The sequence below is a fragment of the Camelus ferus genome, chromosome 35 (genome assembly GCF_009834535.1).
Source record: "Camelus ferus isolate YT-003-E chromosome 35, BCGSAC_Cfer_1.0, whole genome shotgun sequence".
Lineage (NCBI taxonomy): Eukaryota > Metazoa > Chordata > Mammalia > Artiodactyla > Camelidae > Camelus > Camelus ferus.
This window is the reverse complement of record NC_045730.1, coordinates 1,742,338-1,769,933: the sequence shown is the minus strand read 5'-3', so window position 1 is coordinate 1,769,933 and position 27,596 is coordinate 1,742,338. Positions and strand designations below refer to the sequence as shown.

The 27,596-nt window shown below is 53.1% G+C and overlaps 1 protein-coding gene, 1 long non-coding RNA gene and 1 other non-coding gene across 8 annotated transcripts in view; 1 reads left to right on the top strand and 2 right to left on the bottom strand.

Annotated features, from left to right (window-relative positions):
* The window catches only part of PFKP (phosphofructokinase, platelet), a 48,711-nt gene extending 32,038 nt beyond the window's left edge, over window positions 1–16,673 (bottom strand). Inside the window, exons 1-2 of one of the 5 annotated variants that reach the window (XM_032473861.1) lie at window positions 16,479–16,673; window positions 6,093–6,166 (exon numbers count right to left, since the gene is read on the bottom strand). In XM_032473861.1, the coding sequence (XP_032329752.1) occupies window positions 6,093–6,166; window positions 16,479–16,593 (189 nt within the window). In that variant the 5' untranslated portion in view covers window positions 16,594–16,673. The remainder of the gene's footprint in view (window positions 1–6,092; window positions 6,167–16,478) is intronic. The other 4 variants (XM_032473859.1, XM_032473863.1, XM_032473860.1 and 1 more) reach the window with 4 other exon arrangements.
* LOC116661642 lies at window positions 7,774–7,880 on the bottom strand. Its single transcript, XR_004317594.1, has one exon. It is a non-coding gene; the product is annotated as a U6 spliceosomal RNA (small nuclear RNA).
* On the top strand, window positions 15,293–18,740 carry LOC116661554. 2 transcript variants are annotated; one of them, XR_004317456.1, is made up of 2 exons: window positions 15,293–16,064; window positions 18,020–18,740. It is a non-coding gene; the product is annotated as an uncharacterized LOC116661554 (long non-coding RNA). The 2 variants fall into 2 exon arrangements; XR_004317455.1 differs by lacking the exon at window positions 15,293–16,064 and adding an exon at window positions 16,780–16,914.
* Window positions 18,741–27,596: the final 8,856 nt, after the last annotated feature.

The window sequence follows — 27,596 nt, the reverse complement described above, 5'->3', positions numbered from 1 at the left end:
CCCTCTGGCGTTATTAGGTTTCTTTAAGCCAAAGCTCGTCATGCACACTTCCTGCTCAGCTATAAACCGCGAAGACCCAGCAGGACAAGGCCAGGGGCTCCTGTCTCACAGTAACTTATCTGATCAGCCCACGGTGCTGTCGGTGGGAGGGGAGGCAGATTGCCATTCTCACAATCTGAACACTAAAACGATAACCGAATGTAGACGGTCTAAGGCCTCGGGCATGCTGGTGGTGGGAGGATCCAGCCAGGTCCCACGGAAGCAGCCAGCTGGGACCTGGCTCAGGGCAGGCCCACGATTGGAGAGAATTCCCTGGGGTTGTGACTGCTCTTCTCCATGATTCCGGGTGCGCACAAGCCAGCCTTCCACGGGGAAGGCAGGTCCCCCCACCCTCCGCATTCCCCAGGTCACCTGCCTTTGGTGAGTTGACTTAATTAAGGAGCTTAACCAGCCCAGCAAGGGACATGTTAGCAGAAGGGCCCAGCGATAACCCCTCCCTCTCAGCTGCTCAGGGACATGCCTACCTGTACCTGCCAGCATCACTAAGACCGTTTTTAGACGGGCACTTAGTGGTTAAGGAGTTTTGTCTTTAGGGAAGTTAAAATGCTGGAAGAGCATGGGTAAGACCTCACGGAGACAAGACCATGTGATTCTGGTCACCTCGCCTCGCCTGCACAGAACGTCTGGGGGCACTGACATGGGGAGAAAATGATGAAAAAGTCAGACACGGCCCCAGAGCGGGCATCCTAACCCCCCATCCTGCCCACATGTCCCAGCGTCCCAGAACTCCCGGCAAAGCCAGCGCTGTCACCCTCCCTCCAGCTTCACACCCGCCGTGAGACAGCCCAAGCTGCAGCTGGAGCCTCGGCTTCCGGGCAGGACGGCCGCTGCTGCCCTCCCTGGGAAAGCAGGTTTCTGTTGTTCGATCTCAACGTGACCTTTCTCACTGGAGAGGTTGTGAAAGCGGGCTGTTTGTCATATCCCAGAAGAAAAGTGATGTGCTTTGTGAAAAACAGAGGGTTTCTGCGAGGATGGGGAACAGGGTACCCATGTATTAACTGGCAACTAGAGCCTGTTTATCATCGCAGGATGTCAGGCTGGGAAGCCCAGGGCCCCCGCCAAGCGCAGCCCGGACGCAGGCTGGTCCGAGAGGGCCCCAGGGCTCCAGCGAGAAAGCCACTCGCCGGACCTCCTGTGACGGCTGAGGAGACCACAGATGAGCTCCCAACCTTGTGCTGACGCCCCTGGTCCTGTACGGTAGGAGGTCCTGGCTCCTCCAACCCACGCGGAATGAGCTGTTTTTTAACAGTAAAAAGATCACTGCTGAAAGCAGCGGGCACTTCCAGCCTCCCCTCAACGTGCGGAGGAGACATGGTGAGCCCTGCCACTTACAAGCGCCAGGCCTGAGCGAGCCAAGCTGTGGACAGTTCTTTTAAGGAGGAAAGACTTTTAACTTAGTCACATTTAAAGAGCTGTAGTAAGAATAAAGACTTTGTTTTTAACCTGCAGGAAAATCGAATAGGATTTGAACCTGTAGTAAACGAATCACAGCCTGGCCTCTTCTGTAGCCGAGAAGCATCAGCCGGTGACTCAGGACTTCCCCCACCTCCCTTCTGATCCACCTGAGCCTGGGGTGGTCCCCCCGTAGCAAGAGTCTTTTGCAAAAGGCATCTCTTGCCCTCACCATGTCCAAGAAGCTGCAGGCCCTCGTAAGTTTCTAAGGAAAAGCCTTATCTTAAAAGGAAAAACCAAGAATAAACCAACAACCGGCCCAAGAGGTGGAGAGAACGGGTTAATCCGGAGCCCGCCCCATCCCGGCCCAGAATGGCGCCCAAGGGCCAGGCACGCACCTCACGTAGCCTCGTCCCGGAGCTCCAGGCAGAACAAACCTGTGCCAGACCTGCTGCAGAAACACCAGTGTTTTCTGATCAGCACACTTCCCAGACCCTTTCTGCTCAAGAGGAAGCCGACACCCCTCGTTTAAATGACTTATGCTGACCTGTTTAACTGTTTTGATGGTGGAAACTTGAAAGCTCTAGGAGAAATCAGAAACCAGGCTAGGAATGGCCACATGTGCATCACTGAATGATGCTTTAAAAAATGAAACCAAACATCTTCTAAATTTGAGCCCCAAGGGGTCTAGGACAGTGGCCTCCAGCCAGGGGACATCTGCTGGGGTCAGAGGCAGGGATGCTCTGCCAACGGCACAGCACAGCCTGTACATCCACAACCTCCAGCTGCAGGTGCCACAGTCAAGAAGGAAGCCTGTCCGTCAGGACGTGACCCGGGTGGCAGACCAAGGCCCACAAGGACGCCCACAGTGCCGGGGTGGTCCACCGGGAAGTGACTCATCTGAGCACCGATTCTGCGCCTGGCAACGACCAGCGGAGTCAGACACCCCTAGCATCACGGCCCCCGTGCCGCGTCCGTGCACAGACTTTCTCCAAGTGCGGGAAGAGAAAACACGATTTTCACGGGACAGACGAGGAACCAGGGCCAGAAGGTTAACGTGCTGACCCCCAGCCAGTCAACCAGGTATGCACGTAGGTCCACACCCACCTCCCCAGACCCGGGGCGAGACATGTGTCAGCATCTGGGCGGCGGACGTTTCAAGAAGCAGTAAGGACGTTACATCACCTCATGCTGTCGGCAGTGTGGACAGGCCTCGTGCCCTCTTGGGGAAGGTCACACTCAACGGGCGAGCTTGGGTGGCACACATCCCACTGAGGACTGTTGTCTAAACGGGTCGGGGAAAAACTGGCAGATTTGAGAGATGTTTGGATTTCAGAATTACAGACACAGGGCCCTCACACCTGTGCTGAAAAAGAGGTGGCCGGATTCGGAGAGAGAGTGTTGACATGGTCAAAGTGCAGTCAGTGGGTGGAGGCCCACAGAGAGCCTAGGCTCCGGGCAGCCCCGAGGCGAGGCTCCCACTGGGGGCCCCTGTTCCGCGGGACGTGAAGGACAGACCCTGTTCACTAGAACTGCTTCTGTTTGGGGTGGGGGTGTCTTCGAGGAGCATGGCCCCGCCTTCAGACAGGCGGCTTCTGTTCCTATGTGCCCACCTCTAGGCTGTTCCCGAACACAAGAGCTTCAAAGTTCTGGTCATTCCCAGCACTGACCCCTGAAGGCTGCGCTCAGCCGGACGCCCCGAAATGCCCATAAAACGGTTACTCTGAAAATCAGAACCATCCTGACGCTACCCTGCACGTACGAGGCTTCTCTTTGGCATCTTCCTGACGGAGGAACCGCAGAATTCCCTGCACCCCTGAAGGGGGCGGGCTCCGTTCACTCAGGACTCCTCGCCGCCCACCTGTGGGAAGGGCGGGAAGTGGGGCTCCCAGTGACTGACAGCCCCTCACCCCCACTCAGAGAGGACACGAAGAACGTGGCCCCAGAGTGGGACCCCCGTCACCTACGAGGAAAGCGGGCCTGGGTGCCCTTTCCCGGTTGGCAACGTGGGGATAAACCAGCTTCTCTGTCGAGGCGCCCCCAAAGAGGCCCCGGCGCTCTAGGCTCGGGCTCGCCTGCTGCGCCCACCTCAGCTCCCCATCCTGACATGCGCGAAGGCTGGTGCGCATAGTCAGCCTGCATCCAAACAGCCCCCGAGCACAGGGGCAAGCACAGGACACGGAGCAGCAGGCAAACAAAACCCCACCACGCCCGGCCACCTGAGAGGGACGGCGCACAGGAGGCCAGTTGCCCCGTCAGTCCCACACCCACAGATTCGACGGCACCCCAGCCCCGCCCCCCAACAACGTCCACGCCACATGCAGACGCCACCCTCCGCGACGTGGGGCGTCGGGCCGCAGCCCTGGCCTCCTCCACCCACGAGAGCCCAGCCGCACTGCTGCCCCTCGATAATGGGGTGATCAAAAAATGTCTCCAGGCATCAGTGTGGGGGTGAAACACGCCCCATCACTGGTTTGTGGGGGTCTGAGCTCTCATCCCAGCCCCGCCGGTGACGAGAAGTGACACAGAGAAAGCAAACTGCCCACAACAAGTCTGTTTCTTCAATGAAGTAACTGAAATGACTTCCTCCCTCTGCTCCCCAACCTGCAAGGTCATGGTGAAGATCAAGGGAGTCTCGCAGGGGCGGAAGGGCACCCCCACCAGGGAGGCAACCGGAAGGGCCGGGGCCAGGCGATCAAAGGCGTCCTGGGGAACGTGCTGGAAACCGGAACCCTAAGGAAACTCGTCTTCAGCGAGTCTGAAACATTTTGTTACTTACACCAGAAAAGCCTGATCTGAGGGTGCTCGGACCCCCAGAAGGTGCTTGAAACCACACCCACTCCTTAGGAACTGCAGTCAGGCCAGGCTGTGGTATCTGCTCTCAAGTTCTAAGGCAGAGCAACCCCTCTGCAAAGTGAAATAAAATAAAAAGGCAGAGGAAACTCTACACTATGCACACTCTCCAGCCATAGTGGGAAAAAAAAATCAACTTTCCATCACGTATGCAACCCCAAGGGCAGAGGGAGGGCGGAGTAAGGTGGGCCACTGCAGCCTGGGTGGCTGAGATGCATGAGCTCACGGCAGTGGGCGGGGCCAGAGGCCGCCAGGTGCGGCCCAGGATGGATGTTCACAAGGGCAGTCTGACCCGAAAAACATCCCAACAGAAAATGACAAAACTGTATTTCTGGAAAGACTTTGATGAGACCCACCGTTTTAACATCGCCCAAATCAGATAAATACAAACCCCAAACCTGCAGAACCAGTTTTTACAAAGCAAACCCAAGTCCAGGAAAAAGCATCTTTCCAGCAAACGATCAACAAACGGTCATTCGGATCAATGAGCAGAGACTGTGAGCAGCTACTTCACACGTGGAGAAAATGACTCAGTCAACAGACACCGTGAGATGGGGCCACACACGCGGAGCTGGCAGGGTTTGGGCCACCTCTGCGCACGGCGTGGGCTTGGGATGGAACAAAGCCACCACTCTGGTGAGACACATTGAGACCTGTTGGGAGGACCGTCCCTTTTCTGCTCAGCGGATGCCGAATCCTGGGACCATGGTGATGACACAAACCACAAAACGCTTAAAAGACTGATCTGGGGCTCGCTGCATTAGGACAGTCGGAAAACGGTCAGTGACCTAAATATTCCCCGTGGCGTGAGAATGTGAGTAAATGAGGGGTCAGGTAGATGCTCAGACATCGATATGGTGGAGTTTTATACAGACATTTACGCGAGAGTTGTGGGATGTATGCAAAACACATCGATACTCGTCATAACGTAGCAGCAGCTGGAAGACACAGTATACAAAGTACACTTGCTACAGTGTTAATCAGGTGCATATTTCCCTCCAGTATTTCACATATATGATACTAGGAGGAATCAGAATAAGATGCTAAGAGTCACTTTGGAAGAATTAAGCAGTTAAAAGAAAACCTATTCTCTTCTTTCCAGTTTAAGCTTTATTGTGTTGTATAATTGTTATGTTTTATAAATTTGAAAACTGTAAGTTATTTTTTCTAATAGTTTTGGAAACAGAATCATGTGCTTCAAACTATACGGATGCCTTCCCCCCAAACACGACTTACTCCTAAGTGGCCAGGCCCTCAAAGGCAGGAGGTAACAGGCCGTCTCTGCTGTTCGATTTCGTTTTAAAATTAAGGTGCAAACAGATACAGGGAGGTGCTCTGGGTTTTCCACTACTGATGAAAAGCTCAGGGCGCTGCTTCTCCCCATTTATCTGAATGTTTACTCAAGTTCAGCCCCCGTTTGGAGTGAGCATAGCACTTGTATAAGGGAGGAGAACTACAAATAAATACGGCCAGTGTGAGATCACGAATCTATCAGAAGACGAGGTTGATGTCAATATGGCACTTTGTGTCTGGCCTCATCAACCCGCCCCCTTGACGCGCATGCAAATCTCCCACAGGTGCACCTAGACCAGGGGGTGTAACCCGATGCCCCGCGAGGCCCTCCTGGGGCCTGGGCTGCCCTGCTGGCCACCAGCGTGTGCCTGTCACCTGCCACCTGCCACCTCCCACCTGCGGTCAGCGGCCCCGGGCAGGCATGAGGCCCCCAGCGAGTATGAGGCATGGATTCCCGAGGGACAGAGAAAGCGCCAAGGGGACGCGACACTGACCTCGTAGATAAAGTACACCTTGGCCCCCACGTAGATTCCCATGCGCACGACAGCTCGGACGGCGGCGTTCATTCCTGCGGAGGAGGAGGGACAGCGGTTACTGATGGGGCGGGGCGGGGGGCGGATTCAGTGGGGTTGTTCAACCGGCCGTGATGGTGGGCGGACTCTGTCACCTCTTGGGAGGCTCCTCGTGTGCAAAGTGGTCGCGACACAAACCTCCAGTGTTAGCGCAAGGAGGAGGAGGAAGGCACACGGCAGAGACCAGCTCCCGAGGGCGCGTCCGCAGGCGGCCATCACCGCTGAAGAGCCTGGGCTCTTAGTCCAGAGCCTCACTGCAGACGCGCGCGGCATACGGGCCGCCTCGGTTTGGAGTGAATCTGCAGGTGATTCCATCTAATCGCAAAACAACACAGAGGACAGGTGTTTGCTGACGGGGAGCCCAAGTCAAAGAAAACAGTGCTGAAAAGGCCACGGGTCTCGGGAGATGAAAAATAAATCATCACCAGCTACCAGTATAAGAGAAAAAAAAAAAAAAAAAAAAAAGGAGTCCATGGCCTGAACTACAAAACAAGTCATGCAATTTTCTTAGAAGAAAAATCAAATTGAACCAATATACTAGAAATAACACCGAATCAAGACAAATCTAGGCCATTTTCCACTCTTCCCCAGGGGACCTTCAAGGAAATTAGAAGTGTGAGGTCTCCTTTCGTGAAGCTGCTACACCACGTTTTGCTTTCCAGTGAATCACCATTTAGGGGCAGCCACCTGTGCGAGGGAACCATAGCCTAGACCTGCGTGAACTGGTCAGGACTTCACATCTGTAAAACCCTGTCCCTCATCTCAGCTGATAAAGCGAGGCTGTCGGGAGAGCAGTGAAAAGGAAGGACCACTCCTCCAGGAAAGGGTGCAGCCCCGAGCCTCAGAATACGCAGCCCTGGGCATCCAGCCTAGTGCTCCTGGGACCCCAGCAGTTCCATGCTGCCTCCTTCGTAAACTCAGATTTCAGGAACAAAACATCAGGACTAAAGATGCTGGAGAACATGGACCATGAAGTAAGTGGTGCTTCTGGAAACTAAAGAAACAAATGAAGCCACTGTGGGTCCCAGGAATGTGCTCAGCAGACAAGGAGATTAAATCTGTGTGCACTGGTGTGGCAAACCCGCTCGGAAGATGGTTATGAATTTCCAAATTGCGCTGAGCCAGGTCTGAGAAGCCGGGATAAGAACGCTGCCTCTGAAAGGTGACAGTTTTGAAAGGCTGCAGTGTTCATGGGCTGGAAAAACTCGGCGGTGTGTATCTTGGAAATAAATTCATGTTAAATGTAATCTAGTATCTATACACACGTAGACATTGTATATTTGGTAGTCTCACTTCACATTCAAAATTAATTTACTTACATGAAGAATCTGAATGACCTGGTTGTCTGTCACCTCAAACTCAGCATTTCAAGATGTAATAAATCACTTTTTAAAAAATTGAAGTACAGTCAGTTACAGTGTGTCCATTTCCGGTGCACAGCACAATGTCCCAGTCATGCATATGCAGACATAGATTCGTTTTCGTTTTTTTTCACTAAAGGTTGTTACCAGATATTGAACATAGTTCCCTGTGCTCTACAGAAGAAACTTTTTTTCTAAACCTATTTTTATATATAGCGGCTAACGGTTGTAAGTCTCAAACTAAAAATATGGAACGCTTCACGAATTTGCGTGCCATCCTTGCGCAGGGGCCATGCTAACCCTCTCTGTATCGTTCCAGTTTTAGTGCAGGAGCTGCCGAAGCGAGCACAGCGAATCATTTTTACCCTCACCCGTCTCTCCTCCTTTCCCTGTATCCTCTCACCTGGAACAGCACAGCTGTTCTCCAGCACAAAAGCTGGATGCTCCTAAAACCCGTGACAGCTCCTGCTCATAAAGCTGACATTTTTGTCCCCAAATTTCCCCTGAATCCCCCGTCTCCCTCTAATGTCATCCACAACGGCCAGAATGATTCAAACCACATTTTCTCTTTTGTTTGGTATTTACACAAGTAACTGATACATTTTTCTTGTTAAAAAAATTACAGATGCCAGAAAAGGCAAAACTATGGAGACAGAAAACAACCAAAAAACAAAACAAACAAACAAACCCAGTGGTTGCCAGGGGCGGGGTGAGGGGGAGAATCAGCAGAGCACGGAGGAGTTTTACGTCGCTGTCACGAGGTCCAGCCCCACAGAATGCACGGCACCAAGAGTGAGCCCTGACGTCAACTGTGGGCTCTGGGAGATGTGGCCGGTCAACGTGGGTGCGTCACCTGCGACAAGTGCACCATTTGGTGGGGTGTTGACGGTGGGGAGGGTGTGACATGTGAGGGGCAGAGGGTATATGGGAAATCTCTGTACCCACCCCTCAATTTTGCTCTAGATTTAAAACTCTGAAAAACAAGGTTAAAAACACAATTGCAGACGAGGTCAGAGATGACGCGCTAAGCCCTCGGAGACGGGCGCGGACGCCCCGCAGACGCTCTGCCCTCGTCTCGTGCTGGCTGCAGTTGCACACTGTTTTGGAAATGTTTTCCGTATTAGCATCTTTTCTTTCTCGAACTTGAAAATGCCCGCGTTCCTTCCCTGACTCCCCAGGGCCGCGCCGCCCGGAAAGCCAAACTCCTCAGGTGAGACCTCACGTGGCCTGGGCTCCTCCTACCTGCTGGGTCCCACCTGGATGCCTGTTCACACAGCACGGCCCGCGGCTCCCCGAGAACCACCACAGAGCCCCAGCGCTGCCCCCTCTCAGCCTCCACGACCAGGCTCTGGCACATCCAGGAAGGCCTCCTGGCGGTAGCGTTTCCCTCACCGGCCCGGCCCCTGCAGCTCCCACCTGCATTGCTCCACAGCCCGGGCCAGGGGTGGACGGCAGCCTCCGACCACAGGCCTTCACCGAATGGATAACGCAGTTCCCCAAGGTCCCTGCCCACAGACCCCATGATTCTAGGACTTTCTTCTGTGGCCTTATAATTGAGAGACTGACCACCGAACGCTGGGGCCCTGCTCACCCGGCTTCCCTGGGACGCAAGCACAGTTAACGCGGACTCTGGGCCCCCGCCCTCCCCACGCAGGCTTCTCAGGACCTCATTTCGGGGGGTCTTCATAAAGGCATGAATAAGGAAGCGGACAAGAGGCAGCAGAAGGAATGAAACTGTGACAAGTAGGACATGATCCAGAGGGGACCCCATGGGGAAATAAAAACCTGCCCGGCGTGACCTCTGCCCGCCAGGTCTGAGCACCATCAGGCCAGCCCTGCGGCCTGAATTCCCCCTGCCTCGTGGGGTCCACCCGACTCACCTGGGAAGGAGGCCAGTGCCCTCCTCCAGCTCTGGACCCCCTTGGCCTGCAGCAGGCCCACGTGGGGGGGGGTACGGGGGAGCGCCCGGGTCGGGGAGGGCCCTGAGCACCGTCCCCGGGGGAGGAGGTCCGGGTCTGAGCTCAGCTCGAGCTCAGGGCTTCTACCCACTCGCAGGGCGGCGCGCGCGCTCCACCCACGGGTAAGGGATAACGGCCCAGTGGGCCCCGCACCTGGGCTGAGGCTCGCTTCCCGCGGGCCCGGGGCCGGCTGGGAGAAGAGGGAATCGGGCTCTGAGTGGCTAAACTCACAGCCAAGGGAACAAAACTAATCAAAGTTGAACTTGGTGTGCAAACCCAACTCTCCCTTTTTGACTTGAACTTAAAAGCCGTCGTGATTCCCTCTTGTAGGAAGGCTGTGCCTTAGAGACGCCAAAAGGAAACATGGAGGAAAAATGCCCGCTGGGCCCCAGGTCTTGTTTAATGGCTTGGGGGAGGGGCCAGCTCTCCGCTTGAATTTGGGGGGCAGCAGGACCAAGCTGCTGTCTGGGGCTGGCCCCGCGGGCGGGCACCCCCAAGGAAGGACCTCAAGGACCAAAAGCAGGGACCACAGGAGAAGCAACGTTCACCGATGACCTCTTTGACACCCACGACTGGGGTCACGACCTGGGTCCCCTCGACTTGGGGGCTGGCGGTGTCCACCCACGGGGAGCGCAGGGCACAGCAGCTGCTGTTTTTAGTAAGTGCTCAGACATGGCTGGGTTCCTTCCTTTTCCTTTCGGTTTTGTTTCGGCAGCAAGACCCGGGGCTTCAAGCAACTTGCATAATGATTTCCATGTGAAACTTACCCTGCTACCAAGTAAGAATCTTCACGTTTGGAAAGTAACCTCTATCATTTGCAAAAGTTTAAACCCTGGTCCTTAGGGAATGCACACACTTGTTAAGGGAACCAAAAAGAAACACAACTTGAAAAAATTGGGGAACAGTGAGATAGGAAATGTGAGAGAATTACTTTGGATGCGATAAAAAGAAGAGACTGTGAAGTTGTTTCCTTGATGTGATATACTCTGAAGTAGCTTCTTACTAAATTATCATGCAGGTGAAACAGTCATTAAGATAATTCCTTCCCTCACTATGGGACACGACTCAGCCAAAACAAGAGTAAAGCAGTGCCATGCAGAACACGGAGGGACCTGGAGATCGTCACTCTAAGTGAAGGCAGCCGGGAAGAGAAAGAAAGATACCATATGAGACCACTTATAGGTAGAATCTAAAAAAAGAAAAGAAAAAAGGCACTAACGAACTCATCTACAAAACAGAAACAGACTCACAGACATAGTAAACAAACTTATGGTTGCGGGGGAAAGGGGGTGGGAAGGGATAAACTGGGAGTTTGAGATCTGCATATATTAACTATTATATATGAAATAATTAAAAAACAGTTTTCTTCTATATAGCACAGGGAAACATATCCAATATTGTGTAGCAATCTCTAACGAAAAAGAATATGAAAACAAGTATTTCTATGTCTATGTATGACTGAAACATGCTGTACACCAGAAAGTCACACATTGTAATGGACTATAATTCAATTTAAAAAAAAGATAATTTCTTCCTTGAGATCAGGGAGGCAGTGGACCCAAATGCTTCCTGAGATTTTGTTCTGATAAAATTTGAATTTCGAGTAATTTGTAAGAAACTAGGACCATGTTGCTTCTAATAAAATAATTGGGGTTTCCTTTTATTTCCTATGTGATCTGGAGAGTATAATCAACTTCCTCACTTGGCTTTTTTTTTTTTTTTTCTTTTACCACTTTGAGCCATTTTCCCTGCATATTTCTCAGTGCTTATAGCCACGCCCTTACTAATTTCAACATTTAAATTCCCTTTTGAAAAATAAGGCCGGGTGCTCAGTCCTCTTACAGGTTTCTTTCTGAGTTCATGGAGTTTTCATCTTTGCACCAAAGCAAGGATGTCTGCACGTGTCAGAAGACAAACTTGAAGTGCGCCGTATTTTGCTCTTGCTACTAAAGCTCTCCAGAAAGCTGCCCTGTAAAGTGAATAATTTAGGTGTGGGAGGGGGAATACGTCCTGAGGAGAAGGTGTCCCGACGCTCCGTGTCCCGACCAGCACAACTGCTGCGATCCCCAGCACACCGAGCGCGCGGCGGCGAAGCCCTGTGGAGCACAGGGTGGGAGGAAACGGGCCTGGCAGACGCTTTGTCACAAGTGAATCACAACCCCGTCCAGAGCTTGTTGAAAAGAATAACTCAGCTATGTTCTTAGCACAGAGCCATCTGTTTTTTAATCCAAACATACTCAACGTAACTACATTTGGAGCAGGTGTACAGCTTCGTGCCCTGAGCCTGCCTTTAACCTGTTGCTACCCTGTCTCCCATTTCTAGGGTAATTGCTTCTGGCAGCCCATCCGACTGAGAGTCAAACAGCCCCAGTTCTCCTGGACACAAGGTTTGAGTCCTGCATCAAAGCCTTGAGTCTTCTGGAACCAAGGGAGAAAGCATGCGTTTTTGGAAAGAGGACCACATGTGTAGCTTCTAAGGGTCATCTGAATGTGTCACATCACGGCATGTGCATTTGTAGAAAAGGATGCAATTGCATGGACTCACCACGGCATTCGTGGGGCTAACACCATCATTCTAACGCTCAGCCTCCTCGACCCAATAATTTTTGCCAAATTAATGGTTACATTATCAGTGGAAGAGATCCCACTGGAAAACATTCATGCACAGACCAGGACAGTACAGGCCCGGAGCTGCGTGAGGAGAGGCGCCTGCTGCTGTCACCTGCTGGGCCCTCATGCCCGCAGAGCTCTGGGTGGGCACAGAGGGAACCCCTCCACACACACCTCCAAGCAGGGCCCAGAGGCTGAGCTCAAGAAACACATGCTCAGGGGAGAACCCATCTACACTCGACTCCGCTCGTCTGGCACCTCACACGTCTGAGGACGACTTTGAAGTTCTAATCTTAGTTTGTGGCAGGTAAGAGCGCTTCTGATTAGTGGAGGCTTAATTCATCCAAGTGGCTCACGAGAAGAGAAGCCAGCTAGAATGTCTAGTCGCCCGCCATTTTGCAGAAGGAAGGGGTCCGCACTTGGGGAGACTCCAGGAGGGAGACTTTCGGCAGACATCTGGGTGCCTGCCGGGGGCCACGTACTGAGCTGGGGGCCGGGGACTCACTGGTGAATGGCCCTGCATCCCGGGGCCCCACTCGCACGGCAGCCACGCCCGACCTCCTAGCAGCAGTCAGTTCATCTCCAAGCTCACCTGCTCGCGTGTGCGATGAGGATGAGTCAGTGCGGGGAAGCACTGGCGCTGGCCTCGGAGCAAAGGCTCACTAAGGGCCGGTTACTCTTACCGTCCGTGGAAGGGCTGTACAGGCTCCGTTTACAGGCTTCATGTTTACTTTGCCACAGGCCAAAAAGGACTCGGCTCTCCCGTTCAGCCACCCTCATGGTCCATTTCTCTGCATTCTTGGCCGCACTGGGCCCTCCAGAAGGCCTGCACTTGTGTCTAAGGCGATGGGTCACTTCTGGGGTGTGACACAAGCTGGCTTGAGGGTGGGTATCTAGCCATGGGAAGTCTGTCCACCGGCCTGGAACTTATTTTAGGTTAAAGTAAACATGAATTTAAATTTGCAGACATTCCGTGTGACAACAGAGGTGACCCAAAGAATGTAAAAAAAAAAAATCAGCCTTAGAAGTAGTCTTGCTTAATGCCTGGGGCTGGGGAGGTCAGGAAGATAGCTGGGGGGGGGGGGTTCTTCTCCTTCCTTTTCAACCACCACATAATACAGATTCCACTGCGGAAACAGGCACTCGATCACGCTGGCCTCAAGTGTTACAACAATTCAGCCACCCAGATGCTCTCACGGTGCAAACCCATTTTCTGTTCTTAAAGCTGCTTTAAAGTCATCTAATTTTAAGCAAACTGGGCTTTGCTCCCTTTTGTGTATTAATTAGATGTTAAAGCGTCGCCTGAGAAGGGCCCCTGACCAGCAGGGCCTCCCGGAAAGTGAGATTGAGATCTCTTAGAACTTGGTTTAAATCCTGCCAGCGCCACCTCAGAGCCGTGTCACCGTAACGAGGTCACTTCTCTCTCCCTGAGTCTCTCTCCCCGCCTCCAAGAGGAAGGCGTGCGTGTCTTGGAGGGACGTAATTAGGCCTGGAGAACCTTAAAGCTCTGGGAACATAAGATGTGTCCAGTGACTCGCAGCTACATCATCTCAACATGGAATTTTACCCTCATTTCACATCTGATTAGAAAACTGTCCTGAAGTGAAGACTTTTGAGATTATCCTTCTTGGTCTTCAGCTGTGGGCAAAGATCTTTCATCTCCGGGAAAAGCAAGCACTGATGTCATTTGGAGTCAAGAGAAAATGGTAAAAGAATAGGGGTACAACAGAGAGCACCCCCAGGAACAACCTCCTCCAGGGGTCTGCAAGTCCCTGCTGCCGAGACTGGTCCCCTGGGGAGCACGTCTCCAGGCGGGCTTTCTCGGAAAGAAATGCATCCAAACATTCAATTAGGTCTGAGACTGGATCAAAACCGGAGGTGGCGCTTGGCATGAAGTCCCAGAAGAAATGAAGGCACCAGGCTCAGCTCTGCCTGGGGGAAAATGCCTAGACAACTGGCCAGGGTGGGCTCTGCAAGGGCCGCCCAGATGTCCCGGTTCAGAACATCAGGCCACTGTGCCTGGCAGCACCTCCTGAGAACAACCATCTCCCATTAATCTGACAATACACCGACCAAGCCACCAAGCCACGTTCTCATATAATTTTAATTCGCAAAGCATCCTTTTCCACTGCCGGGAAGGGGTGTGGACTTACTGAGCTCTGTTATTCATAACTGCGCACCAGCTCCAGGGCCAGGATAGGGAGCAGAGAGAACGCTGATCTTGTCTACCGTGTTCTTGCCTCAATGGTTGTACACCAGCTACCAGGTGGTTGAGCAAACTTTTGAACTCAAAATAATGACCCACATTTTTTTCAACAGAGCACCTTAATTCTGAAATAACCTTGAAACTTTGACCTTGAAACGTGGAAGACGAAGAGACCAGTTCCTCTTCCTGTGCCAACGTTTTAGTCTCTTTCCAAGCCCGGGGTAAGAGTTTTTCAACATGCTTCCTATTTTGGGCTCGCCCACGTCTCCGGACGCACGCGCTTTTGAAGCCGCTTGACGGGGAAGCCCCTCTGAGGCCCCCGCCACTCCACGCGACCCCACCTGCACATCTTCCGGTGTTTATTTAAGTAACGTGGGTGATGGCATCTGTCTCACCGTGCCATTTACCCACTCGCAGCCTTTGCCACGTCACATCTTCTCTCTCTTCAGCGTTTATACCGGGGTCCTTTTACTAGAATACCAAATCCGCGCAGCCCCGCTCCGCTCCGGCAGCCTGGCGGGGCGGGGGCGGTGACTGAGCCCGGAGCGCCACCTTCAGTAGGATAGGGAGGGGCTTCCAAGAGACCCACGCGCCGGGGACCCAGGTTCCCGGGAGAGCGCGGCCCCACGCCTCCGGGTCGCCGCACGCGGGTGCCCGGGGTCTAGGGCGCGGGGTGCACGGGCGGCGACGGGCCGCGCATCACGTACTCGCCCGCGCCGGGCGGGGCTGGGGCCACAGCGCCCCACCTGCGGCACCCGCCCGGCCCCGCCCGGCTCAAGGGCGAAGGGAAGGTCACGGGCAGGGTGGGCGGCAGGCGAGGGTGCCGGGCCCATCACTTAAGTATCCCTCCAACGGGTGTGGCCTCAAAGCAGGCGAAAATGAGGCATCGGGGCCTTTCACCTCATCCGGGACAGGAGGAAGAGGGTAAAATAAAAACCAAAGCCCAGCTGGGGAGGCGTCTCCGGACGCATCCGCCTGGCCAGCGCCGAGCTACTTTCTAGCGGTTGGCTCTCGCCACCTGGGGATTTACCAGGGTCGGAAAGCCTGAGCGTCTAGGAACCACTGCGCCCGCACGTGCGCCCAGCGCTAGGGGCCCGGGACGCGGCTGTGTCACCCCGGCTTTAAATCGGGATATTCCCTTCATGTGTCCTCGAGCTTGGGTCCCCTTCTCCCCAAAATCAGCTTCCACGTTGGCCGGGGGTTGGGGAGTGAGTGGGGAGCGGCGGCTAGAGTCCGCAGCCCGGGAGCTGGTGACGCCCCGGAATCCCCGCTTCCTGGTCCTTCCCATCCAGGGGAGGCTGGCGGGGAGGGCCTAGTGACCCATTTCAGTTTTCCGTTTGGTGACGAGCCGGAAGGGGACAGAAGATTAAAGCGGCGGAAAACCGTTTTTTAAAATCTCCCAGCGGAAACGCAAGGCGGTGCCGAGCCACCCGGCAACCCCGGATGGGACCTCCGTGCGCCCCCCGCCGCGTCCCGCCGGATAGCAGCGGAGACCTGGCCCGCGCCGCGCGGGGGTCGCGAGGCTGCAGACGCGCAGCGGGGACCCAGCGGTTTTTTCCACGACGTTGGGGGTGGGGTGGGGACGGAGCTGGGGTGGGAGCCGCGGCATCAGAAGTGGCTGCGCTGTGGCCAAGTTTGGGAGGGGCGTCCGGCTTCATTCTAAGACTCGGATGAGAAATGACCTCCGAACTCGGTCCAGGTGATCCCAACACCCGTTGCAATTAAAAATTAACGTGAAGGTGGAAAACTGACCTTCCTGGTAAGGTATCCTACTGCCATATCCCTCCCACCCACTGCCCGCGCAGTCACCCATTCTGAGGCTTCACGGCCCGCACCCGCTCCGGCTCCAGGAAGGTACCCCAGAGGTTCCTGGGAGCCGGGCTTCTCCCCCGTACCCCTCTGCTCCTCGTTTCTCCCTGGTTCCCCCATCTCTTCTCCCTGGAACCTCCTCCCTTTTTTCTGGTCCCCTCTGCCCATCTCTTTTCCCGGTGCCCTCCACCCCGTTCTTTCGCCCCATCCCCCATCCTTTCTCCTCGGTACCCAATCCCTTCCCCCGGTGACCGCATCCTTTTCCCCGGTGCCCCCAGCCTTTCTCTCCGGAGTCCGCACATCCCTTCTCTCCCAGGCCCCTCCCTTCGCCGCCCGCGCCTGGCCAGGAGAGGCGGTCGCGCACCTTGGGCATCCCCGCCGCTGGTCAGCACGCCGATGGCTTTGCCGGCCCCGGAGAGGTGCTCCAGGAACTTTCGGAAGGAGCCCCTGGGGTTCTGGGAGACATCACGGTCGTCCATGGCGAGCAGGCCGGAGACCGCTCCGGGGAGGGTGCTCGGCAGGCACTGCGCCCCGCCCGCGCCGCGGTCACTGGAACCGCCGGCTCCGCCCGCGCAGCGAGCGCCAATGGGCGGCTAAGGGCGGGCTCTGGGGCGCGAGGGCGGCGGGGCGGGCGGGGCCAGGGGAGCCGGCCTGCAGGGAGCACCACTTGGGGGAGCTTGGCCTGCAGGGAGCACCAATTGGGGGAGCAATGCAAGGCTGAGCCGGGGAGGGGGGTGCATCGCAGGTGGGAGGAGCATTACGGGCCGGAAGCACCGCAGGGGGACGGGAAAGCACCACAGGTGGGTGGGAAGCCCCTCAGGTGGGCGGAGCATCATAGGGGGCGGGACCACCGAGGTTCTGAGAGCATCACTGGTGGGGGCGGGGGAAGCACCGCAGGAGGGTGTGCCCCGAAGGTGGGGGTGGGCATCACGAGAGGGGAGCGCGGCAGGTGGGGGGCGTACGCAGAAGGCGGAGCACTGCAGATGGGGATCGCGGTAGCTATGGGAGCGTCGCAGGCGGCCGAGGGTATCGCAGGGCGGGGAGCGCAGTAAACGGGGGGTTGGGTTGCGTAGCGCCGCCGGTGGCGCCGGGCCCGCGGCAGTTGCGGGGACCGAACCGTCTCAGAGGCACTCGGGGGGGCGCGCGGGATTCCTTCCAGGGGCAGTGCTCCAGCCGCGGGCGCCCCAGCTTTTCCTCCGGCCTGAGGTCAGGGAGGAAGGATGCGCGAGCGGGTCCTCCAGTCGGTGGGCGAACGTGGGCGTCGCTGGCGGGCGATGACGAAGCGCCGGTCCTGTCCCCCGACTGGGGCTCTGGCGCACGAGGAGACGAAGGAACGTGGCCGTAGGGGACCCTGGTGACACCCGCGCACCGGGCCAGGCGCGGGGAATGGAGGGGCAGGAGAAGGGCAGGAGAGTCTCGGCGGGGCGATAAGACCCAACTGCTTGCTAAGGAACCGCGGTGTCGCCAACCAGATGCTCTCATGGCTCCCCTGGTGACCCCTGGACTGAGGCGTTCACGTCTAACGTCCTGGGTGACGGATGAGCAAGGAGCCGGCTTTTCTGGAAGCTTGTCTAGGCGGGTTCCCTGCTGCGACTGTGCGGACGGATGCCTCTCGGGGCGCGGCCTCGCGGCGCTCCCAGCGCTGAGCTTGGGGTACAGCCACCCCCAGAAAAGACTTTAATAAGCGGCCCCCTCAGCGGTTCCCAGTGAGGATAGCACAGTGCCTCCTGCTGGACGCGCAACGCATGTGCGTCGAGTGGATGCAGAGGGGAGAGGTGAAGTAAAGGCCATCCGGTCTGGCACGAACGGTGTCGCCCTGGATGGAAGGTGGGGTGGGCGCACGTTCGTGGGGGGCTTGCTTTATCCTCAACGCTCATTCCTCCGAGCATCAAAAATTTATTGCAGAAGAGAAATAAATACCCGCTGTGGACAAGACCAGAGGACATCTAGCAACTTCTAAAGGCCCATGGTCATCTGAATCACCTGGCCTGGTCTTCCCCACTCTGCCAGAATCACCAACGTCCAGTTTCTGGGAGTCCTGCCAGAAAATGTGTACGAGTAACAAGTCCCAGCCGGTTCTGACGGCGGCACAGCCTGAACACACCTGTGATGGACTGAGCCTGAGCCAGGGGTGCGGGGAGAACGCTGGGTGTCTGTCCTTCACTCTCCCAGAGCCGGAGAGCCGAGCCAGGCTCTGCCCATCTCCTCCAGAGGTGCCCGAGGCCCAGGACTTGTGCCTTAGGGTCACCCCTCCCTTTCTAGAGCATTCTACACTTTGAAAAGTTGGTGCGCACGGAATTTTATTTTGCCCCAAAGCCTTCATCTTCTTATAAAATTGATATTTTTGTAATTTAGACAGTTGGCCATTGGGCGTGGAATTGTCTGTATTGTAGAAAACAGTAGATACAAAGTTAGACTCCAAACAAGTCAGTAAATGAGACAAATGGATGCCGGATTTTCTAGTGCTGTTAGGGTTATGAAGACGGATACCCATTTCCACGGAAATGTGTTCAGGATACATTCCTAGACGAAGAGGGTCAGAAGTTCTGTGGGCCTGTGCGTGCACACGTGCGTGCAGATAGATGCCAATAAATCTAGACATTTTAATGTCCTTTCTTCTGCTTAATGTGGGTATTGTCTGTCTTTTCCTCCAATGAACGAGTATTGTTTTGGGAATAAAATATCATAGATAATGGAAAACAAAGTTTAGAGCTGTCAGACCCCCGAGGTGATGTCTGTTTGGCAAAAGCTACGGAGGCTTCAGGCAGCGTTGTGGTTCAGACAGGTAGTTCCTCCTCCTTTCCCATTCTGCTCCTGAGCTCTGACCCATCGCTCAGTCTCTCGGGATGTGAGATATTGATGCCACAGGTGCCATGGAAAGACATACTCCCTTCTGTTTCTTTTGCAGTACATGTAGTTTAGTAGTTCTTCACCTGGAGTTGTAGGTTTTTTGTTTTTTGTTTTTTTTTTTTTAGTTTACACTTTGGCCTCAGAAGCGAGTCCTCTGATACAGGAGGGAAACTCACATGCCACGTGGACCGCACGGCTCACCTCCAGCAGGACCTGCCACGTGCATTAGTTCTTTATTGTTGCCTAAAAAATTCACCCCAAGCTTTTGTGGCTCCTACTCACTTACATCATAGGAATGTCACTCCAGGGTGGGGAGAGCAGGCAGGCTTTGCTGGGCCCTCTGGTCCGGTCTCAGCAAGGTGTCTGCCAGGGTCTAAAGTCTCATCTGATCCCTCGTCTTGGCAGTTTCCTTCCATCCCACCCCCTGAGCTGACTTCGGGCTCATTGGCAACCAGCGCTCCGAGATCATCTGCCCTTTGCCTCGTGCCTCACCCTCCCTCTCCTCCTCCCCTGCACTGGAAAGTCTGAGAATAAATGAAACCACTTGCTAAATTAGGAAATGCTGTCTTCAACCCATGCTTCCCCCCTGCCCTCCAGTTGTCTCTCAGTGTCCTTGTCCAAATTTTAAAATAATTCTGCTTTATATCTGGCAGCTCAACTTTGAATTATATATAAAACAATTGGAAGTTCTCCAAGACCTTGACGCAGAATCATGTCATCCTGAACCAGTTAGGGCGAGCATCTAGACGCTGGGGAAAAAAATTGGAAAGGAAGACAGTCTCATTATTTTTGCAAAGTATGTGGCCATTAAGAGTTTAACTCTTCTAGGAAATTCCATCAGGGATGTGAACTGGGGCCTCTCAGAGAACAACTTTTTCCTTCTTTGTGTGTTGGTAAAAGTTAAGGGAGACTTGCTTGTACTTCCAACACTGTTGGTGTAACAGGAGAGCGTGTGTGTTGATAAGGTGGGAGAAATCGATCTGTTCTTTCAGAAGAACTTCCGTAATTGCTGTGTGACTTCAGAACACAGAGGAAAAGAGAGGTGGCTGTCTACTGAAAAATGAGTTAGAAAGGAATTTTCCAGTTGGAAAAGGAAATTATGGTGATTTTTAGCAGTAATGTCATGTGATGGTTAATTTTATGTGTCAACTTGACCGGATCATGGGTGCCCGGATCGCTGACAAAACATGGTTTCTGGATGTGGCTGTGAGGGTGTTTCCAAGGAGACTAACGTTGGAGTCAGGGAGCTGAGTAACACGAAGCCCCTCCCCACAGGGGTGGGTCTCATCCAACCCACTGAGGGCCTGGGGAGGGGTGAATGTACACACACACACACTCTCTGTCCGTACACATATATCCCATGGCTTCTGCTCCTTTGAAGAGCCCTGACTAGTACACACAGGTTGAATACGTTCCTTCTGTGTTTTAGTTGTGAGCTGCTAAATCTGAATACCATTTTGCATACTGTCTACGCGTAGACCAGCGTTCCCCCTCAGCGTTTACAGGTTCGTAATGATGTGTTCTTTTTTTAAAAAATTTTTACTGAAGTACAGTTGATTTACAATGTTAGTTTCAGGTGTACAGCAAAGTGACTCAGTCCTACACACACAGACGTATAAATATTTTCTTGTAATGACGTGCTCTTGAAGCTCCTCACTTCTATATCTGAACTGACGTGGTTCCTGGCCAGTGTTCAAGGGCGAACTCACCAAAATATCCCAAAGCAAAGCTGCAAACAGCTGTGTTTTTGCAGCTTGCAGACGAGCACACAGGGACTGTGCATGGGCTGGGGGCCCAGGCCAGCACGTGCGCAGCAGGAGTTGTAGATGCTGTTTGGGTGTAAACTTTATAAGAGCTCATCTCCTCCCAGGACCGGTGATGCCGTCTGCCTCTGCTTTCTGTCCCCTGCGCACGGTTCCCATTCACTTCTGGTCTGGCAGATTGTCTGTCAGTAGTGAAAAAATGAAACCATCTATTAACCCCCATCCCAAATTAATTGCATGACTGGTGGGTCATGGAAAAGGCCTAGGACTTGGGAATCCAGGCCTGAGTTTGGACGTCTTGCTGCTGATGAAGGATGGAAGCTCCTGTACTTGACCTGGGATGTTTCTCTGCTGTGCCCCCTCCTTTCTCTTGTCTCAGCATCGCCAGTCCAGCTCCACTGGCAAATTCTCACCCATTTCGTCTGCTTCCTGTGGCCGCTCTCACCTCTACCATTAAAACAGTTGAGTGGGGACCCAGTAAGAAGGGCGGGAAACAGATGGGGGGAGGGTGGCTCTTAGCAAGGAAAACAAAGTTATCCTGGAGACAATGTAACTGGTCACTAGAAACATCAAGACAGTTCATCTTGCTGTGGGGATCACCGAGGATTCAGCTCACTATTCAGAATAGTCAGCAGCTTGAATCTCCAGCGTTCACAGGGGCCCCGGTCTTTGCAGATGCGGGAGGGAGGTCCGCCCTGCTCGGGGGGTCAAAGTCTCAGGTTCTCCAACGGATCCCTGCTCTCACTCCCCCAACCCGTGGGCCTCACCCCCTGTCCCCCGGAGGGCAAGGACGTGGCCTCACCTGACCTTGGCCTCTTTGGCTAGAACACATTTGCTCCCCAAGGCTCTCTTGCTGGAGCTGCACACAGAAACCTTTGTGCCCCGCTGGCGGCTGGGTGCTGGCCCAGGAGGTGCCGTTCGTTCCCAGGCTGCTTGGCTGCTGGTCTTCCTCTTGGGCTCCAAGATTTTGGAGGGTACAGAAACTTTCTTTTTAAACGTATTCTCAGATTTTTATTTTAAGATCAGGCCACCAAAAAAAAAAAAAAAGACACATCTAAAGTGAGGTGAGTCAGATGCAAATGGAAAGTTTAGGGGATGAAATGAAATACATGTGTGTATTCACAGTCCGTGTGGTTTCCAGACTTGGGGGCATGTTGGGCTGTGAGCTTCCTGGCTCCTGGAACCAAAAACTAAAAAAATTTAAAAATTTAAGAAAACAGGGAAATGCTAAGAGTCTGTGTAAGGCCCCACTTTGCAGACTTGGTCTTAACTTCCGGTGATCTGGAGTCACAGAGGTGCTGCACCAGGACCCCTCGTGAGCCGTGTGGGCTTTCCCAGGTGCGCAGGCTGATTAGGAACCGGCGTGCAGGTCAGGGGGCGGTTTGGTACCCGCGGGGTAAGTACAAAAGGTGATGAATTCCCTGAAGGGAATTTTCCACTGAAGGATTAAACGGGAAGAGAGAGAGAGAGAGAGAGAGAACAGTCGTCACTCTTGCCCGAGATCCAGGGCCCCTTGTCCAGAGCCTCCCCGGAAGCTTCTGGAGAGATGCTGGCACAGCTGCTGCTGCAGCCCGTTCTCCAGGACTCGCCATCCTCCAGCTCGTTTGCTCACTCTTCGCTCTCCATTTTGAAAGTGAGGCCCTGCGATCGGAGCTTGTTTTTGCATCTCGTTAGCTACGTCCTGGTGGCCTTCCAGGAATGACTTTAATTTTGTTAGCCAATGGGTCCTGGAAGTCCTCCCTGGAGACGGCTGGTCCTCGGCTGTGTTTGTGCATTCCTGAGACGCATCCAAGTTCATCACTTCCTGACTTGCGCGTTTCATTACGGTGCGTGCGTGTGTAGACACACGTACACCTGCACACAGGCGCACATACGCACACCCCCCAGGGGATTAAACAAGCCTCGTCTGTGTCCCCAGGATGTGGAGCAGGGGAGCTCTCAGCCTGCATTCTGTTCCCGCAAATGAACCTGATTCTGCAAATCAGGCTGGTGCGTGGCTGGGAGCTCTGTTCCCTAGCTCACGCTGGAATTTAGAAAATATATACTTTCCTGAAAAACAATTTCAAATAAAGGAGCTTACTTATGTAAGTGTTACCACGACTGGAGTATTGAGAAAGTAAAATCCTGACTAAGCAGACAGGATTTTATTAGTTTCTGGGGAGTTGGCGAGATTCCGTCTCCTGGCCCAGCGCGGTCTGGCTGGGAACCCTGAGATCTAAGCTTTGCCAAAGCTTCTCACTGCAGCCAGAGAAACACAGGGTGTGTGTGTGTGTATGTGTGTCTCTTGTAAAGTAGGGGTCTTAGTGCCATGAAAAAAGCACTTTTTTTTTTTTAACAGGAGGCCACTGGTTTATCATTTAAGTAGCCACCCAGTTCTTTTTGAGGGGGAGAGGGGAGGTAATTAGGTTTATTTATGTCTTTTAATGAAGGCGCTGGGGATTGAACCCAGGACCTCGTGCATGCTAAGCACGTGCTTTTTACCGCTGACTCTACCCTCCTCCCACGCCCGTTTTTGAATTGTTTTCTTATTGAGCCGTGAGAATTATTTATGAACTGTAGGTTACAAGTCCTCTGCCAGATATATATTTCACAGATCACTTCTCCCAGCTTCTACCTTGAAAATTAGCTGTTGACTTTTGATGAAGTCCGGTCAATAAACTTTTAAAAAGACTTTGTGATTGTGCTTTTGGTGCTATCTCTAAGAAAAAAAAATTTTTTTTTGCCTCACTCAGTCTCAGAGTTGATATCTGCTTATGGTGGGAGGCAAAGGTGGAATGTCATGTTCTCTTTTATACACAGTGACTGTGCTGCGCCATCTCAGAGCCGGTTGCTAAAAAGACTCACCTTTCTGCATTGAATACTTCACCTTTGTTGAAAATCAGCCGTGTGAGTGGGAGCCGGTTTCTGTGCTGCCACCGGCCTCTGTGTCTGTCCCCCCAACGCCACGTTCTCTGCGTGAGCTGAGGCTTTCTAGAGACTCTGGCAGGATGAGCCTTCACTTTCTTCTTCTTCCTCCCTGGGTGACACCGTGTTTTGCACGCATCACAATACAAGGTTTCCGAGGAAATCGGGCTGAAGTTTCAGTTTCCTGTTTCCCTCACTTGGCTTTGTTCACGTGTAGGTCACACAAGTAAAAATGCGATTTCACCGAATTTTAAATTCCTTCCACTCTGAGACGAACCACTGCTTTGTGTACTAGCCAGAAACAAACAAACACAAAAGCCTCTGTAATATGGACCCTGAGTGAGCGACATTCAAATGTGAAGGGAAAACGGGCACTGTCAGAAATGACCATAAAGAGGGAAAACCCACCGCGGTCACTGTCCCCAGAAAGGTGGACATTCTGTGAATTCACGAATGAGCAGACTTTCCCTCAGTTAAAAATCACTGCTTCTGCTTCTCTATAAAGCCTAGAACATGCACCTTTTCCTCTGGGCAACCACGTGGATGACCCCTGGTGCCAGCTTTCACTGTTTTTTGTTTCTTTCTGGTCCTCAGAGATACTTAGATTTTGTCGGCAGTGACCAAGGCACTGAGCGAGACCACGCGTGAGACGCTGGGCTGGCGGGCACGCACCGCCGGCTCCCCCCTCTCCCTGGTGTGGGTCCTGCAGCGCTGTTCACTGACTCTGAGACAGCCCAGTAACCTTCACCTCATTAGCTAAGCTGCTTAACACAGCACAGGATGACCGGATTTACAGTTACACACACAGGCAATCTCCTGGAACTTTAGAATTATGTGATTGTCAGACAAATGGAGCTGAAGTTTACAGAGCACGTGCTGTGTGTGCAAGACGGTGGTCTGAACAATTTACGTGTTTGATTTTATTTAAGCCTCTTCTAAGGCTCACAACCCACATTTTATCGCTGAGGAAGCTGTGTCTCAGAGAGGCTACACACTTTCAGGTGGCCACACAGCAGTCAAGGAGGAGCCGGGGCTCATACCTGCACAGCCGTCAGCAGAGCCCGGTGCCCCATCCACCCTGCACCCTCCATCCCACCCGGGCCCTTCATCCTGGACCCCGGTCACTGGGCCACGTGGATCTCCCTCCATCCCAGCCGGGCCCTTCATCCTGGACCCTGGTCACTGGGCCACATGAATCTCCCTCCTTCCCACCCAGGCCCTTCATCCTGTACCCCGGACACTGGCCCACGTGGATCTACCTGGCAATTCTTGAAAAATCGTTCCCCAGCGTTTGCTCTCTGATAAATAAAGCTTTTGAAATAAACCATAATTTCAGGGTTATCTATATTTGAACAGCGGGTATTTGATTACCATCTTTTATTCATGCCCTGCCTTTACTTCTTTTATTTTTATGAGGCAGTGATGGGAAATGTAATTTTTTATTCCTCAGTATTTATCTTTGTGGCTTCTGGTGTGTCAGCCTTAGTTCTGATCCGTGAATGTTCTGGAGTCTAAGACATTCTGAGCGGTCACTCTCCTGGGTTGGGTCGCTGATTCGTTCTGTTTCCTGCCCCTTCCCCTCATGCAACTCCCCCTCCCCCATGCAACTCCCCTCCCCTCCCCCTCCCCCCTCTGTGGGCTTGTGTGCCATTTCCGTTTCCTTTCACTGGAATTTTGTTTTCTCTCTTCTCCTGGAAGACGTATTCTCTGGGGCTCTGGAATGACGCAGCGCCACAGGCGCAGGTCACACCCTCACTCTCGCTTCCTGCGGCACACGTGCCTCTCTGTTCTGACGCTTTGACATCTGGGACCTCAGGTCCCTGCAGGGACTCCCCCTCTGCCCTCCCCACCCCTGTAGCAATTCCTAGAGATAGGAAAGGACTTGACTGGGGGTGCGCCTTTTGTATGCAAGCCAGCCAACCCAGAGCCCAGCCCCCAACCTCCCCTGTAAACGTCCCGGCTGCTTCCCCCCTGCCCTAATCACCCAGGGCCAAGTCTTGGGCTGCGGGACCCTCCTCCGCAGAACCCACTGAAATTAACTCAAAGGAGCTGATGCTAAGTCTGCTTGCCTTCTCCCACCAGCTCCTTCCTCAGGAAACCACCATCCCCCTCCCTCTGCCTCTCAGCGGACCCTGGTCCCCACCCCGTCCCCGTCCCCGCCCCCACCCGCGGCCCTGCGTGGAGTGGCGTGACCTTCCTCTTGGACCTCTGAGAACCAAACTGTCTCGTCAGTGGCAGTCGTCTCCTGATCTGTGGCCTCAACATCCCTGAACACTAACAAAACTTGCATTTTAAAACACTTCTCCGGAAAGTATGTCTTCCTTCACAAGGGGACTACGCGCACACTGGACTAGAAAGATGTGAGCAATGCATTCTGTATGATGTGGAAATGTGGATGGTCTGTAATCAGTAAAATTCAAGCAAGAAATGATCAAGGCAGAAGCTACGTAACTCTGTAACTTACGCTCCACCAGCTTTGTTTTGAGAATGAAACAGCTCATTATTGCTTCAGTGTTTATAAGGTAATACAGCCACACAAAATGTCTTCCCTAAGCAGGAAGTAACTTACACAGCCATGAATTTATTATAATAACTGCACAGCATCAGTCACTTGTAAACATAGAGCAACCATATTTGCCTTCAGAAACTTTAATTTCAAATTTGCTGAAAAAAATCTCTCTTGTTCAGAAGTAGACTGCCTCCCAGCACAGATGGTGTTATCCTGTTAAAAAAAAAAATTTTCCATCATGGTGTAGGTTGAAACTCTCTTCAATAACGCTGAAGCAATAATGCTACGCAGGGTCCTCTGTTGAATGGTTCTTATTATACTTCTGGTCAACCAAGATAAACATTTCATCATCAAGTCTCAGATGTTCTAAGATCGTGTTTAACCCCCATGACAGTGGGCTTGAAATGAACGGTAGCGTTCCTGAGTAGAGCTGGTGTGTGTGTGTATGTGTGTGTGTGTCTGAGAGAGAGACAGGGACAGTCCAGGACATGACACAGGACATGTCACAGTGCCACTCAGCAGACGAGTCATTCTTAGTTCCTCTTCCAGGGAGAAAGTGGTTTCCTGGTGAAAATGACCTCATACCCCACCCTTGTTGCCACAGCAGAAACAAGGAAGCAAGTCCTCCACGGGCCGCAGATTAGAGTTGCATCGTTTCTGTAAGCCACACCCAGAGTCTCCCAGAACACATCAGAGAGAGGCACAGTTTGGCATAAGTCAACTGGGTGCACGGACCCCACTGGCAACAAGCTTAGAAGCAAAGACGAAACTTCAGGATGAAACCCTGGAAAGGAGAAGCAAACATCGCGGTGTGGTGAGGTCTGAGAGTTCAGGGGACAGAGAAGACACAGTCTTGGCCAGCACAGAATGTTCCTGATAAAGGTGATCACGGTTACTGATAAGTTTTGAGTGAACAGAACCAAAATCTATTCAGTATCTCATTTGCTCCTGAGCACTGGGAATAATTTGCTGTTTTTGTTTGTCTGTTTGTTTTCATGAAGTTCCACTTAAAGGAATTGCTCTAGACATCCTGGGTTGACACTGGCAGTTGACAGTGAAGAATCTGGTGCCAAAGGATATAGCCCATCAGATTCACACCCCCCCTTTAAGGAATCTGGACTTAAGGAAGACGCTCTCCGACTATGTTATGTAACTACACTGCATCATTCTCCCCACCATCATTACTCAGCCCTAAGTGGCTCCCTAGGTCTGGTGGAGGCAGTATTTGCTTCAGAGGGATATGAATTAATTATGGCCCTGAGTAACCTCTCTGAGTTGATGCTGAATTACAACAAATGCCTTTTGGAGCTGAGTTTTCCCTCTGGATAGGAAGTTCCCATGTTGATAGAAAAATCTGGCTCATTAAATATTAAGATGGGGGGAGGGGAAAAAGTCCAAAAGATTCATTAAAGAATGACTTGATTTAAAACCACACACACACAATACCCCAAGTCTT